Genomic DNA, 16,514 nt, shown 5'->3' with positions numbered 1-16,514 from the left:
TTCTGACTGTACCCAGTGCTTGTATAAATAAATCTTTAAAAAAAAATAGATAAATAAAAGAAGGCATCCCCACCCAGAATAACAAAGTCCTAGGCAGATGCACTCAGGCAAGAAGAAAGGGATAAGAAGCAAACAAAAACACAGACCTCTAGGGGAAAGGGAAAAAAAGGATCACTGTCTCAAAAACACAGACTGCAGCCTAAAAGAAGACATGACGCAGGGAAGAAGAGTCCCCTGGAAGATCTTGGAACCACAGAACTTTAAGAGGAACATGAGACTCAGAGGGAAAGTTAAAAAAAAAAAGAGCAAAAAACCAAGCTGAGATTGCAGACCTCAAGGAATAAACGGGGGTCAGAAGTAAACACTGGGAAAGTAATACAGAAGACAGCAGTAAAAAAAAGCTGATGCTGAAATGAATTTACTGACAAGAGGAAAGCTGAAAATAAATACAGGGGATATCGATAAACAACAGGGACTAACTATGAATGATGTGCAAAGATAATCCAACACACGAATGACAGGCGTCCTTGTAGATAAGAAGCCCCAGACAGAACTAAGAACATGGGACAATATAAGAAAAGTCTCCTGGTACAAATACAGAACGGAGTCTGTTGAATGAAAGAATGCATCGACTCCCACAAAAATGACAGGCATATTTCAAGCACCAGTGATGCATTACCTACTGGGATTAACTTATATGTCAAAGAGTAAGAGAATTCCTCAGGCATCTGTTCTATAAGCGAGTAATCTATAAAGGAGTAAAAACCAGGCTGACTTTGAACTCTTTGAGAACAAGAGTCCATGGCAGAAGCCACCTGCTGATTAGTTGTCTCCTGCGACATCTGCATGAAAATGCACTTACTACTTGATATTTTAAGAAGATGCATTTCAAAGAGCGTATCTAGGCAGTCAACACGATCTACTACTAATGATGAGGAAGAATTATTAGGATCTCCTCCCTGAATTCAGACCTCGAGCCAAAGCAGGAGACTTCTACCTTCTGGAAGTAACAGAAGAAACGCACCAGACTTCCTCACCCCAAAGGGGCGAAGGGGCAAGACCTCCAATGGGTGAAAGTGGACAAGGAAGCTGGCCGCTGCCTGGTCTCTTCCCACCTCTTCTTCTGTGAATGGTCCTCACATTGTATTTTCATGGCTTCTCCAGGAGGTGAGCTCACCTGGACACCCCTGGAGGGACACACCTGCCAGGCTGGCTGGGACAGAGCAGCAGATGCTCTGAACCTGGCCACAAACCGAATCCCAGTTCGAGCACTGAACTGCTCCATCCAAGCTCCAAACTAGTATTTTTATACCCCAGTGGCTATGTCAACCGTTCGGAACTGGGGGAGACAGAGGACAGTGTGGTGGATTATCACTCCTTGAACCCCAGCATCAGTCATAATTAATTCTGAATGGTAGGATTTGGAACTTCCTAAAACATTTCTTATCTGAACGTTTTTTCATTTTAAAAAGGTTCTTTATAACAAACATGCATTGTTTTCACAAAATCAATGTGATTTTTCTGTCGAGTCATCATACCAGAAAGAACACCTTGATGTTCTAGAAAACTGATCACAGTGGTTTAGGGGAAAGAGCAGGTGTTTAAACAGGATGTCGGCATGCTCTGACTTCAGTATAAAAAAATACTAATGATGATAATCATGATAATAACAGCTGCAGCAGCAAAGTACCACAGAGGCACCAGCTAAGTACCCTGATGGATTCGCTCACTACTCCTCGCGAGCTCATGTACATAGGTACAGACACCAGCCAACCCTAGAGACGAACGGGGGCTGGTGAGGCAAAGCCCTTGACCTGAAGCCACGTGGATTATCAAGCAGCCTGCAGGGACCACAAAGCCCCGGAAACCAACGTCCTCTACCGCATTGTCCTATAAGTCACGTAGGAACACGGGTCACCCCAGAGACACTGAAGGACACACCCAAAATGTGACTTTCTTAATGTATCTATGTATTTAAAAAATCTTCAACAGCACATACATTTCTTGTGCAATAAGTAAAAGAGTAACACTGTCTTCCCATGAAGAAAAAGTGCCACAAGCAAGAACCTGAAGTTCAAGTTGATGACAGAGCAGAGGGATGGGCCCACACGAGGATTTCCAGCAACTCTGCCAGCGCTGGACCCGCCCTGTGCCGGCTGCAGGTGTGGCCCACGGGCCAGTGGTGTCCTGGCGGGACTCCGCACGCCCTCCACGCAGTTCAGGAATCCCCCATGGCACCAGGGCCTCACCCCCCAACCGGTCAGCTCTGCTCGTGGGCCAGCGTCAACCTGGACCCTCGTGGTGGTTCCAAGGAGTGCCCCTTCTCTGCAGCCTGCCAAGTCCTCAGGAAGGACAGGAGGGGAGGTTTGAGTGGCCTCCTTCCAATTCTGAAACTGTAAACTGCACGCCCACTTTTTGTTTGGTGATATTTCCTGTGTGTGAACACAGTTTGTTCTGTTACCAGCTTTAAAGTTATTCAGAACTGATACATCCGAGGCCAAGCTCAAGGGTTGTGGGAAAAAAAAAAAAAAAGTCGAATATGAGTGGACCGCTCCTAATTTTAGTTCATCTTGCAGACTCTGGTTTGTAGATAACGCAGAAGGGAAGCTGAATACAGAGGTGCCATTATGTACAGATGGACAACGCCCCCACCAGCACCCCTCCTGGGAGCCCACCTTCCAGGACGATGGGCTTTGGCCCCAGCCACATCATGCACAGGGCACACTCACTTCCAGTTGAGCCTCAGGGTGCCCAGACACCCACTCCCTCCGCAGCATGCAAACTGGCTTACTAGAAGCATTTTAGGGCACCACTTTAAAGTTAGCAGGGCGTGGTATGGCAGCCTTGCCAAAGAGGTGCCAACAGCCCCCACACCGTTGGCAGGAGTGCAGCACCCCAGAGCTGGTCCTGACATGCCCCCCATGTGTGGTGGGGGCCCTGGCCTGTGCTCCCAGGCCATGGGGGCCCAGCCTGCTCCGCCTCCCCTTGGCACAGGCTATCCCCAGGCAGCCTCTTTCAACATATCTCATTCCCCTGGAGAAAAAGACCCTACATCTCAACTAACCCCCTCCCTCTTGAGCCCAGCTCTCTGCTTCCGTGATGAACCAGAGGCCACACGGCTCCTGTAAAACAGCTGGATCGGCTGTGAGGCTCCTCGAGGCCCAGCATGGCCTGGCCTGGCCTGATGCAGGACCTGAAGCGGTCGAATGAATGACTACTTCATAAAAAACTATAAACACACTATCTCCCCGCCTAGGACATCTAAACTCCATGAGGGCCAAGAACGTGCCTCGTTCAACTCTCTCGATTGCTCACAGCACTTAAGGAAGTTGTCCAAGTTAATTAGTTTGGCAGAGACCAAGCTGAAGTCTTTTCAAAGGAGCCTGTGTTGAGAAATTCTGAGAATCAAGTGACTCCCACCTCCACCCAAGAAACCGAGATGAATGAGATTAAGATGTAGATGTCGGCTCCGAACCCGACGTGCACCTGGCCAAACCTGAGCGCGGCCAGCACAGCCGCTGGTCTGACGGACTCAGGGCTTCAGGGAACAGACGGCGTCGCCGGGAATTTCACCAGGCCTGGTGCTGGGGAAAGAACCTGGCAGGGGAGCGGGGGCAGTGTGTGAGCACACACACACCCCTGAGCACATACCGCCCTCGCTCACGTGTTCGCCCAGGTATCTTCATTGCATTTTTCTTCATCAAATAACATGACCGTATAGCTCAATGCCCGCACCAAGCTCCGCCCAGACAAGGAAAGGGCTCGCTTAAAACTACCCCTTAAGGGGCCTCCCCCGTGGCGCAGCGGTTGAGCGCTGGTTGGTGAAGTTGCCCGCAGCCTCTACAGCGCCGGTTCGATCCCCGGCCGCCGGCGAGGGTCCCACATGGCGCACAGACCTCTCCTGCCACACCAGCTGCTCCCCTCAGCAGGGTACTTTGTCAGTCTGCCAGTTCTGCTTCCCACTCTGGCTCTGGTGAATTCCCTTACCCTCCCGCACTTCTGACTGTACCCAGTGCTTGAATGAATGAATGAATGAATAAATAAATAAATAAATAAATAAATAAATAAATAAATAAATAAATCTTAAAAAAAACAAAAACTACTCCACTACCCCTTAAGCCAAGCAGGGTCATTCCTGAAGCGAGGAACGTGGTTACCTTCTTCGAGGAAGGAAACCAGGCCTCACTTGCAGGATCATTTTTCAAAACCAGGGCTTCCAGGCAGAAAGACTCTCCAGCCCGTACCCAGCTGCTCCCTGCTCAACCCAAGCCGTCGACAGGGCAGTTTGCCTCTTCCCTTTCTTTCTTTGTACCCTCAGACTGTTTTAGGATCCTTTACTCATTTTTTCCCCTGGTATTATGGGTTAAATGTGCCCCTCACCCCCAAAAAAGACATGGTGAAGTCCCAACTCCAGGTATCTGGGAACGTGACCTCATTGGGAAGCAAGGTCTTTGCAGATGTCATTGAGGTAAGATGAGACGTGAGGGCGGCCCTGGTCCAGAATGGCCAGTGTCCTTAGGAGAGGGGGAGGCAGGCAGGAAGATGCCAGGTGAGCTCGGAGGCCAGGGCTCGAGGTGTGTGGCTCAAATGCCAGAACTGAGGAAGCCACCAGAGGCTGGGAGAAGCCAAAGGGATTCCGCCCAGAGTCTCAGAAGCTCACAGCTTGACCTCTGACCTCCAGGACTCAGAAGATAAATCTGCAGTTTGAAGACACCCCAACATGTGGCCATTTGTCATAGCAACCCCAGGAAACCAAGATGCCAGCGTCTCCTTCAGGGGCCCAAAGAAACACCTCCCCACCTACACCCTCCAGGTCCATGACCCCTCCCTCCCTTCTCTTCTCACACAGCGCGTCTTTCTGTGTCTCAGGGAGCACTGGGACCAGTTTGGACCTACATCCGGGATACTGGAGAGCTTCCAGAAAGGTCCTGCTGCCCCATAAACACAGCAGCAGGAAAGGCTTAAAAGAGATGGAGACCCCACACACACGCCCCTCCCAAACAGAGCACAGCAAGCTCAGCACCGGCCCGGGGGTGGGGGGCGGCAGGAGCCAGCACACCGTCCCCTGTGGAAGGTGCTTCTCCAGCCTGGCCCAGTGCTCGGGATGACCTGGGCCTCGAGCGTGGGGACTTGTCCTGGCCAAGGATGCTGTGACCTCCAGCTGGGGGAGGGAGCAGGCGGGTGAAGGTGGCCCTGCTGGGGCCGGGGTCAGGAGAGAGAGGGAAGAGCAAGCTCACAAGCAAGCAGGAGGCGACAGAGCTGAGCTGACCACGGTGACCACGAGGCTCCGATCACCTGGCAGCACGAGGAAAGTGGCGGCAGACCCCAGCACCAGAAACACTGGCTTCCTTTCTGGGATCAAAACTCCCCAAAAGTTCACCTGTCACCCTGAATGGTCCCACTGGGAAGCTCAGGCACCAGAGCACTCCTCAATGACGCCCCAAGTCTGGGAGGACAGGTGTAATGTAGATGTTTCAATCTGCTCCCTCGGTTAAGGACGGGATGACACCTCTTAGCAAACACAGAGTCTAAGCACAAAAAAAGGAGAGGAACATTTTAAGAGAGCAAGGGAAATGTGATTTCTCTCCCCCTGCAGTCACCAGAATCCCATTTCTATTTATATATGTTTACAATCATTATTTCCAAAATTAAAGCTCTTCTCTGCAGCTTACCTGCTTGCACCTGCTGCTCTGTGGGGCGGGGCTGCTCCCTGAGTACGTCACTTAGCTCTGCACCCTGATTCCACCCCAGAGGGAAGCAACCAGCTCACAGCTTCCACGTGGTGATGATCTCCCAGGAGACATGAGCATAGGTGTCCCGGCGAGGGCCAAGGCCAACCCAGAACACGGGGACAGCACCCCTGTGGTGACAACCAATTCCACCTGAGCCCCCAGGACAGCGAATGGGGCTGGGTTGGGACTCAGCCCCAGGCGGCTGGCTCGCAGGCCCACTCTGGCCCCAGTGCGACAAGGCGGGCGGCCCCATCTGTCCCCATCGAGCCACAAGCTGCAAACCTGCTCACTGGCCTTTCGGTCTATTTACACAAATCTCCACAGCTTGGCAAAGGTAAAGGGAAGGTGCTAATTTATGTTTTTTGTTTCCCAGAGCCATCCTCCTGTTGGCTGCCGCAGGAGCGGGTGGTTTTGGCACGTTCAAGCACCGGCGAGGCCACACGACAGCCCCACAACAAACCGGGAGCCTCGTCCTGCGCCCGCGTTCAGGCAGAGCGGGCTGGCGGGGCCTCTTCCCCATTGAGTTCTCCCTGCTCACAGACGAGGCCTGAGCTCTGACCCAGGAGGTGAGGCCTCCAGGTCTACTGTGGGGGGTGCCACGCCCCACCTGTGTATGGTTTTGGGAGAATTCATGTGGTGACACACAGAAAACCTGCAAGTTTTGCAAAACAAAACCAGCACATTCCAGGGCTCTGGGGGGAGGGAGAGAGCCCCAGGGAAATGAGCCACTCAGGGGTGAAGCCCATCACACACAGGACCCCAGCCACATTCCAGGGGGGCCTCGAGTCACAGGAGCAAACCCTCAAGCCAACCGAAGCAGGTGCCTCCCCTCCACACCCTGAGAGTTGTGGGGCCACAGCCCAGTGAGCACCCTGGAGGGTGCGGGCCGAGCTGCGTTCTGGGCACCAACTCTAGGAGGCTCTGCAGCTCCACTGGCAACAATTCTCTGACCCAAAAAGCCAACGAGGAGAGTCACTAATCAGCACCTTCTTTCTCTCACAGGTTGAATCACAGTAATTGAATCTTATATAATAAAAACATATGGGCCCGCGCTGCTGAGAAATTTTTATCTTCATTAAGGGAATTCTTAGCAGAGTAAACACAAGATTTCAGGTACAGTATTTTAAAGCTTATATAATCAGTCAGAGGGCCGCTTTCCAATTCCAACTTGCTTACAGCCAAGGTGGTAATTTCTCACTGTAATCAGCCGAAGGTGGGCAGCAGCAGCGGCAGGATGGGGGCGCAAGTCCAACAGCTGGAGAAGCAGCTCCCCTTTAACACAAGCCTTTTCCAAAGTGGGGGCGGGGGGCAGGGCAATCGCCCTTCCCAAGAACATTCCACAATAGTCTTTACTTGAGAAGTACCTTTCAGCACGTTCTGTTCTCCTACACCAAGCTCCCCAGGCAGCCGGGGGAGGGGCAGGGGAAGCATAGGAGTCATGTCTGCCCCCCTCCAGTGTCCAGAGGGCACCCCTCTTGCGTGGTCTCCCCAGAACTGTTGGTCCCGCTAGGCCCTGCCTACTTGTCGGCTGACTGCACAACTGGAAGTCAGAGGCGGTGAGGTAAGAGCCACACAGGCCCTCGACGACCCGAGAAGAGGTTTCTAGGGCGCCAGGCTCACAATGGGGAGACCTGTCCCCAAGGGCAGCTTGCCAGACAAGTGAGAATTTGCTATCACGGGTCCACAGAGAAATTGAATAGGAAATGTGGGAGGGAGGTGGGGCGGGAGAGCTGACAGACAGAAGGACAGGCACACGCTCTGGCTTTGAGCGGATGCCGCCCGCCCTGGGCCTCAGATCTCTTCCCCGTCCCCGTGAGTGCCCGTCTTGCTGCTGCCCACTCCGGTGGGCTGGTCGGCTGCAGCCACCTCCAGGATTCTCAGAGGGTTCATGGTAACTTTTTTTTTAATTTTTTTAAAGATTTATTTATTTATACAAGAGCTGGGGTACAGGCCAGAGGCGCGGGAGGATGAGAGGACTCACCAGAGACAGAGCGGGGAGCAGAACAGGCAGACTGACAAAATACACTGCTGAGGGGAGCAGCGGGCACGGCAGGAGAGGTCTGCTGCACCATGTGGGATTCTCCCTGGCCGGCCAGGAATCGAACCAGCGCTGCAGAGGCTGCAGACAGCTTCACAGCACTGCACTCAACCCGGGGAGGCCCCTCATGGTAAAACTTTTAAGAAAAATGTTCCAATGCTGAGGCACTGAGACACGGTACAGCCAGTTCTCTCTTTGACTCTGTTACCAGGTAACTCCAAATGCCACTTGAGACATGGCAGCCCAGAAGGGCGCGCTGCAGAGGTGCTGCCAGGGCATTTAAGAAGGAAACCAAGAAGCAAAGGAGAAGGACAGGTCCACCCGCTGTCCTCCCACTACACCCTCCCGCAGATTCAGAAAGTAGGGCGCGTCGTAACCTATGTTCCCTTTGACTTTTAAATATTTCCAACGAGCACTGATTGGAGGGATAAATGAGACTTTTGTCTTAAATGCAGGAAAACCCTCATAACCAACTCCATCGTGGAGCGTGAAAGAACGATTCCGTTGCAGGAGGAAAGCCCAGTCATTTAAGCAAGAGTTGGGCTGGTTGCCATGTTTCTAATAAACAATGGAGGCCCGAAGTCCCCATCAGCAAGGCTTCCCTTTTCAGAAGGGCCTGACCCAAAGCCACAAAGCAGAACCGAAATGAAGAAGCTGGGACGGGCCCCCGGTGATGCAGCCTGCACCCCGAGGAACGTTTCCGCCCCCCTTGGTCACCGGAATGGCCGAGCCCGCCACGCTGGTCAATCCACAGCTGTGGCTGCAGAAGGTCGGAGATTTCAGCACCGGATGGGGAATTCCTGAGCCGCCCAGGCCTGGGGGTCAGTGGTGGCCAAGAGGAACCTAAGAACTCACCCCAAGACACCTGCGACTTGATTCACAGAGAAGACATGGGGGACAGGTTTGACAGACCTGGACAGGAGAGCTGCTTGTAACTGCCCTGGGGGGAGGTGGCGCCGTGCTGGGGAGCTCGCCCCCTAAGCCACCACCACGGGCCAGAGGGCGAGGGAGGAAGCCACTGGAGGGCAGCAGGAGTGGATCAAGACCCTGCTCGGGGAAATCGAAAGGGACCGTTCGGGTTTGGGCAGGCCCACAGGGAGGACTGTCCTGTTCTGCTCTGTTCTGCTCCATGAGAGGACTCAGAGCGAGGCAGAGGGCTAGGCACAGGCTAGAGTCCCCCCGGCAGCCAGGCTGAGCTCTAAGGTTGCACGTCTCGAACGAGGCTGCCTGGAGAGCAGCATATGTGCCCGACATATGTCACTCCTGACATCCCAGGCTGCCCTGAAGTGGCCACTGGGCCTTTTCATCTAGAGAGCCAGAGCAAGAATCTCCAATCTAGGGACCAGAAGCCCAGGCCTCACACGATACCCCAATCCTTAGGTCCCTGGGGGGCCTGCTGCTGTGCTCAGACCCACGAGGAGGGTTGACCTTTATTGCTGCAGCAGTCACCCACCCTGTGCCTGATGACACTGTGTGTGTCCAGTTCAGTCTCCGCACCAGAACCCCCATCTTGTGGGTGACGACCCTGAGGCTGGGAAGTGAAGTTACTGGCAATCGACGGGCAGCAGGTCTGAGTTCAAACCCACGTCTCTCGACTCCCATGCTTGTTTCTGCCCCTTAGCTGCGGCCCAGACAGAGCGTTGGAGCCCTTGGGCACCTGCCCACCTCCCCTTGTGCACCACTCGGCCTGAGGCCCCGCTGGCTGTAGACACCAACGTCCTGGCCACCTCCGGAGCATCCTCTCCCACGTGACTGTGACTCTACAGCATCCTCCACACAAGACGGCTGCTGTGCTTGCAGCAAAGGAGCAGATCAAATTAGCAACGGGTGCTTAACTGATTTCTCACTTTGAAAAACTTTTTACCTCCCTGACAAAATGTCCAAGCAGAATAGAAAACTGCCTGTGCGTAAAATTCACGACACCAAATCCGAAGCCTGATTGAAATCATTTATTTCTCATTCGTGGGCCACAAAGTGCTCATGTTCACAGTGGATAAGCAGCCAGGCCTCCTTAATAACGACAGCCAGTGTTCAGCCAGCCCCGACTGCGCCTTCTGCACCCACCAGGTAGTCCTCACAGGGGGTGGGGTCCAGTCCCATCCCACTTTGAAAATAAAAAACAGAGAGGGTAAGTGTTCAGCCCGAGGTCACAGAGCTGGGAAGGGGAGACAGGGGAGTGGATCCAATGAGCTGCAGCTGCTGCAGGGGCTTGCCCTGGGAGCTCTGCCTCCACAAGCTTTTAGCCCTTGGCAACACTGGCTGTCCTGTCAACACACAAAGGCGTTACCGAAAATGCAAGGATCTTCAAACCACATCGATTCTCTCATCCTAGGAATCAAAGTCAGTGGTTCCACTTTCCCCCGCCCCTTTGCTCTCTATTTTGTAAAGGCAGATAGAAAGAACACCACAATAAATGAAAAGAGCAAGGTTGCTGTCTTTCTGGCCTACAGGCACCAAAGGCCTTTGGGAAAGGGAATAAAATGTAGGTGACTGGTCGTCAGGGAATACTGGGTTCTAAATCCAGGTGTAAGCCAAGCCATCGGCAATGCCATGGAAACTCCCCTCAACATTTTCCAGAAAGTATAGCGGACAGTGTGCCGTGACCGTCACCCTGTGGAGGAGCACATACGTCCACACGTACACACACAGTCAGGGATGGGACGCAGTGGAGTAGCTGCCAGAACCTACCAGGCAGAAGTGACTCCACAGCAAGGTGATTACATGTGCATGGTGAAATCTGTCTAAGTCCCTAGAAGCAAGGACTTGGAGAAGGTTCTAGTATAGCGCTGTGCTCTCTACCACAGCAAGGACTGTCCCTCGTGCACACCTGCCTCCTTGGGGCCCCACTCTCCTGGCCTGGCACCTCATAGAGCCCTGTCACCCAAGGACCACGGCCGCCCAGCACAAGCTCACTGGATCCATTCCCCTGTCCTCCCCTCTGTAGGAGGCCTGGTGCACCCCACAACTGATGCCAACCTCGACCCCAAGCCCATTACCAACTTTTCTTTATTTGGATCCAGCTCCACATGGAATGCAGCTGGACACCCCCTTATTCACTTGTCCCAAGCCAGTAGGTTCAGAGAACCCGCTCCCTGGACAAGGCCATCCTCAAAGTTTGCTTTAAGATGAACAAGACAGACACAGAGACCCTCTTGCGCAAGGTGCCTTGCACATGACTTTGCAAGAGGAGACTTCTCCAGTGTCATGCAGAAGATGCACCCCCCCAGCCGGCTGGGACAAGCTGTGAGCGGCGAGGCTGAGCCATGGCAGAGAGGCCTCTGGGTCATCTTATCTATACTGTGCGTAAAATGGAAACTGGGGTGGGGAGGCAGAAGGGAGAAGTAACACAATTCAGGAAAGAGCTCTTGCTCACTTGACCACTAATTCAATTTTTTTAATTGTTAAACACACAAAAGAACTCCCACCCCCACCCCAGAAACAAAGGTGTGTCCACAAAGTCGTGAAAGAACTCAGAAATAAGTCTTTTCCTCCAAGGTAATGATCAACTAAACATTTTCAACCCCACTGTGAGGGAAAAAAAACAGGGTAATTTTATTTCTTACTACCTGAGGCTATATAGTAATTATGCAAATGGCAGGGAATTTGTCACTTTGAGTAAGCATAAGTGTGTAAAATAAGTTGATTAAGTAAAATACAGTTGCCTTAGTCATCATACTAATTTGACAAGAACTTTAAAAATGTCTCTCGGCTGTCTGCTTCTGGGTTAGAGATGCAAAACCCCCGCCCCTTCGAAATGATGCATCTTCAGAAAATAAATAAATAACAAGCCCAGCAGTTCTACCTCACCCATTAACCGCCAGCCCGCTGAACGCTCTCAGGCCTTAAAAATAAAAAGTGGCTGCAGAGCAGCGAGACAGAACTTGGTGAGCACAGGCCCGTCACTCAGCTCATTGCTTTGTCACCGCATGTCAGACTTGGTGTTTGCATAACGCTGAGCAGGGACGTGCCCGCTGTGGTTCCGAGGACCGCGGTGTGCCCCTTGCGGAGACTACCCCCGGCTGGCGTAACTTCCGCTTGTCTGCAGGCCTGCCCGGCGAGCCTGAGGTGTCTGGGGCTTTAATTTCCTGCGCACGTCCTTATCTGCCTCAGTGCCCAGCCGTGTGATAACACGCGTGGAGCTCTAATGCCGGGCGACGCTCAGTGAGCGGCTGCAAACCTCTCAGTGGGTTTCCAGAAAACACCAGAACGTGCACACAAAATGCCTTTCCCTGCAGTTCCCTCTGCCCGTGACCGTCTCCAAACAGCCCTGGACTTAAGCAGATGTTACACCCTTGAAGTAGGTCAGTTCAGCCTGGAGCCACCCGAAACAAAGACCCACGAAGAGAAAAATGTATTTGCAGCCTGTGTTGGGTGCACAACGGCCATCCAGCTGAACCGGTCTCTTTTCTTACGCTGAAAAAATCCACCCGAGAGTTTAAGGGAGTGAGAGAGAACCTCCCTGGGGCTGCAGCTTATCTGAAGCCTGATTTCCAAATCAAACATTTGCAACAGTAACAGATTTCAGAAACCCCTCCTGGCCCAGGCTGCACCCAGAGTGCCTTATCTTTATCGTCACCTAGACAGGCCGAGTCAGTGTCCTGTACTCTCCTAAGAGACCCCAATACCCAGGCCGAAAGCTGCTGGTCCCCTGACTGGCTTCCTGGCCTACAGGTCTCCTCCGAGCTTCCTCCGAGGAGCACAGACACACACGCACACACATACTCGAAGTCCTGCTTTTCACAACTGCTTCCCAAACCACAGCAACTTCCTGCATCAGTTCTGCAGTTGGGAGCCTGCACCAATGTCACGGAAGGCACTGGTTACTCTCCTTTTCCCCAAAGAAAAGGGAGAAATGAAATGAAGCCTCAGAATATTAAACATGGGATTGGGGAAGGCAGAACAGGGAGAGAGTCGCCTGCGTGGACTTGTGGACTCAAATGGGAAATAAGCGTCCTTGGTGGAGAATTTGCCATCACCCTCCTGCCTCTGAAAATAAGCTTTGTTGGCAGTGTCCCAGGTCGAGCCCTTCATCAGGTACCTGAAAATGCTACATCAGAGGGGCAGGCGGATTGCCAAGGTCAGATCACAGAAACCTCGTTTACAGACCCGGCCTCTGTGCTCGCGGGCTCCGGCTCTTGGGCTTCCTAAGAAAGCCACGGTGAGCTGAAAGGGAGAAACTTTCCTGCAAACATCCTGCCATCTTTCATTGTCCGATGATGCACCAAGAAGTCCCCCGTAGCTGAAAGAATAACCCACTTTCTTCCCACCTCCCAAGTAACAGTGAAAACTCCAAAGTGGCCCAGAAGAGAACAACCCACAGCAAGCTGATTCAGCCAAGCCCGACAAGCAAACTATTTATTTTCACAAGGTTCAGGCAGCACTGGGGAGTTGCAGGCTGTCGGGCAAGGCCGGCCAGCGCCCTTAGGCCTCCACTCCCCAAATCAAAATGAATTCCATTTCCTAGGCCTGTCCTCTCTGCTGGGCCTCCATCTGCTTGCCGCCAGCCCCTCACCTGTCAAGTCCTGTTACCCCAGGCCCCACTAGCCCAGGCTGGAAGCCCCAAGAGACCCCACCTGGTTGGCAAACCCCTCCTCTGCCTACATTTGCCTGAATGTTGTGGAACACAAGTCAACTGCCCTCCTGGTGCCAGCCCTGCCCCCTCCAGCCCCACTGCACCGAGCCGCTGCTTCCCAACTTGCTACAGGCTCTCAGGCCCTCATCTGGTCCAAGCCCAGCCTCACCTCTTTCTAAATCCCTTAGATCATCGCACTAAGCCCAGGCCTTTAGCATTCACGGTGAGAAAAGTTCTGTGGTGCTTGCCATACATGAATAACGCACTCTACACTGAACAAAATTGGTTGCAGGCAAACAAACTGTTCGACTGGAGGCAGCTGTTGATACACTAATTACCTCCCTTACACACAGACCTGGTTAGGCACGCTGTACTCTGCATGTGCCCCAGTGCAGACCCCACATGTATTATTAATGTGCATTTGCCTCCTCATAATCCATGTACCTATTTTAATATTTTCCCAGTCAAATCTCCTCCAAGGATGCTTCTTCCGAGATACAACTGACCCCATACCCCAAACTCCCAAGGCTGCAGGTACCGCCCCCAACTGTGTATGCGAACAGTAAACACAGAGGAAAATATGCTTCTGTGACAGGGTTCACCTGCAGGCGCCGAGTCTTGGGTGCACACAGACGGGAATTTCATGCCTTTCATCTCAGAAGCAGTAAAAGAAAGAAATGCATGTGGTTTTCAGCAGCCCAGTCATTCCATAACCCGGACTGAGCCGAGCGCCAAGGGCTTTCTCTCCCAACCACAGACCTGACTTCACCCCACACAGGAGCCCCAGCCTGCTTGGGTGTCCTTCTGACCATGAGCCCCTGTTTATGAGGGGTACACAGCACCCTGAAGCTGGCCCTCGTTGCCCCAAGGCCAGGAACGAGGGGTCAGTGATAACACTGGGGACCACGTTCTGTCTCTGCATGTGGTTTACCCAACAGCCAAAACCTTGCCGAGTTCTACCTCCAGCAAACTTCCTCACGCACACTCCGAGTCCATGACATTCGATTCCAGCTTCAGGTCAATCGCCAAGCAATGAGTTAACACTAAAAACTCCGGCCAATCTTGTCCTGTTTACAGAGGGCTGCACTGGGATCTGGAAATGCACCCTGGGGGGCTCAAGCCGGGACCACCAGACAGGGGCAGGAGAAAGTGGCAGTGCTGAGTCATGACGAGCTGCTTCCTCTGGTCGCTGATGCCCCCCTGGGCCGTCTCAGCAGGAACACCCCCCTCGGGGAGGCAGGTCAAACAGAGGCGCACTGCACAGAGCTGCAAGCCCCTCCTGGGCCAGGGCAGCCGGTGCAGAATCGAGGTCGAAGTGGGTAGCAGGAACTACACAAACTCGCCGGGGCTCCCCAGGTACCCTAACTTCATCCCAGACGCTGGAGAGGCTCTGGGGATGCCAGAGGGACGGTTCCCTCTGCAGCCCCGGTTCAGGTCAGGGCCACACTAGGGGGCATTTCACTCTCAGCTGCTGAACCCCCCCAGTGAGCAGCGGACGGCGGAGGCACCCCGCAAAAATGATGCATAAGGGCTCTGTTCTCCCGGCTGGAATGGAGAGGGCCGGCATGGAGAGCAAGGGCGCAGGATGCTAACCGGCTGTTCTTCCCATGTGCAGGGCACCCGAAAACCGCGCTGCCTGCCTCTCCAGGGCGCCCCGGCAGCCCCCGGTGCCTGCGCTCCCCGGCGGGGCCCGGGACGGCTTCCCGCCCACCTGCCCGCCGCCTCTCCGCCCCGCGCCCCGGCCCCGCGCGCGGGCGCGCCAGCCGCCGCCGGCACCCGCGGTCCCGCCCGCTCCGCCCGCCCCGCCGCCCGGGCCGGCAGCTCCCCCGGCGGCCGCCTCTGCGCCAGTCGCCAACCTCCGCGCCGCGCCGAGGTCATGCCCGCTGCCCCCGGCGCCCGCGCGCCCCCTCCCCGTGCCGGCCGGGCGCGGGGCGCGGGGCGGCGCGGGGGCCCCGCGGCGGAGTTGGCCCGGGACTCACCAGGTAGGCGCCCACCGTGCCCTGCGCCAGCATCAGGGCGCACTCGGACACCAGGAAGATCTTGATGTTGGAGAAGCAGGACGCCTTCTTTTTCTTCTTCTTGTTCCGCTGCGCCTCGTCCCCTGCAGCTCGGCGCTCCGGCCGCCGCCCGACGCGCCGCCCGGCTTCTTGCCCTGCATCCTCGCCCCGCCGCCGCCGCCCGCCCGTCGCCGGGTGCCGGGGCCGCTGGCGCGCGGGGGTGCGCGCGGGGAGGCTGCGCGCTGTCCCCGCCCCGGGCCCGCGGCGGCCGCCCCCGTCCTGCCGGGCCGGAGGTGGAAGGCAGCGCCTCGCCGCCGCGCGCGCGCCCCTTCCTCCGCGCCGCGCCCCCGCCCGCCCGCGCCGCCGCCTCCGGCGCGCCTGTGCCAATCACAGGGGCGCCTCGCGCCGCCCGCCGCCCGCGGCCGCCCGCCGCTGCCAGGGCCGCTGCCCGCGCCCGCGGCCGCGCCCGCCGCGCCCCCGGCCCCCCCCGGCCGCGCCCAGGCCGCCCCCGCCGCGCCGCCGCGCGCCCCCGGGGCCGGGACCCGCGGGGCCGCCCCCCGGACCGGGAGGGTCCCGCGGCCGCCAGCGCCGCGCCGAGGGGCCCACCTGGCGGAGTCGGGGTGCGGGGGGGCGCCCCCGGGGCGGGAAGGCGGCGCCCCGGCCCTAGATGGCGCTGCGGGGCCCGGGGCGCCACCGCCGACGCCGGCTGGTACTGCAGGAGAAGCGCGGCGGGGGCGCAGAGGTGGGGCGCACAGGCGCCCCGCGGGAGGGCCGGGACCTGGTGCTGCGGCCTCGGGGCGCAAGAGCGGGCAGGGGGCTGTTTTTAGGGACAGAGAGGGATCCCAGGGAGGCTTGTGTTCCCGCCCCTGGGCCTTTCAGAGGGCAGGTGTTGCGCCCTGGGGCTTGGGGAAGCGCCAGAGGGGAGAGTGGCCCCTGCTCCTGCTGCCCAGACCCCTGGGCATGCCCCCAAGGCCCTGGCACACGGGAGGCGTGGCCAGAGAGAAGCCTCATTAACATTTCGGGAGACAGACAGACCAGCGGTGTCCCCAGCCCTGGCATCTAGGTGGCGGCAGGGTCTCAGCGACCTGAGCAGAGGTCCTTGTGCAGACCTTGCCTGCTGGAACCCGTCCTTGGGGCCGAGGCCGCGGCTGGAGCGAGGAGCGACAGTCCAGCCC

The 16,514-nt window shown here is 55.8% G+C and overlaps 1 protein-coding gene across 1 annotated transcript in view; it reads right to left on the bottom strand.

Annotated features, from left to right (window-relative positions):
- The window catches only part of SLCO3A1 (solute carrier organic anion transporter family member 3A1), a 183,683-nt gene extending 168,183 nt beyond the window's left edge, over positions 1-15,500 (bottom strand). The window contains 2 exon segments of the mRNA XM_037510033.2: positions 15,322-15,446; positions 15,449-15,500. Of these exon segments, the coding sequence (XP_037365930.1) occupies positions 15,322-15,446; positions 15,449-15,500 (177 nt within the window).
- Between the last annotated feature and the right edge of the window lie 1,014 nt (positions 15,501-16,514).

The sequence above is a fragment of the Talpa occidentalis genome, unplaced genomic scaffold (genome assembly GCF_014898055.3).
Source record: "Talpa occidentalis isolate TD23 unplaced genomic scaffold, MPIMG_talOcc4v2.1 talOcc4.14, whole genome shotgun sequence".
In the NCBI taxonomy this organism is placed as follows: Eukaryota; Metazoa; Chordata; class Mammalia; order Eulipotyphla; family Talpidae; genus Talpa; species Talpa occidentalis.
The sequence above is the reverse complement of the archived record's forward strand: the minus strand, read 5'-3'. Positions and strand labels throughout refer to the sequence as shown.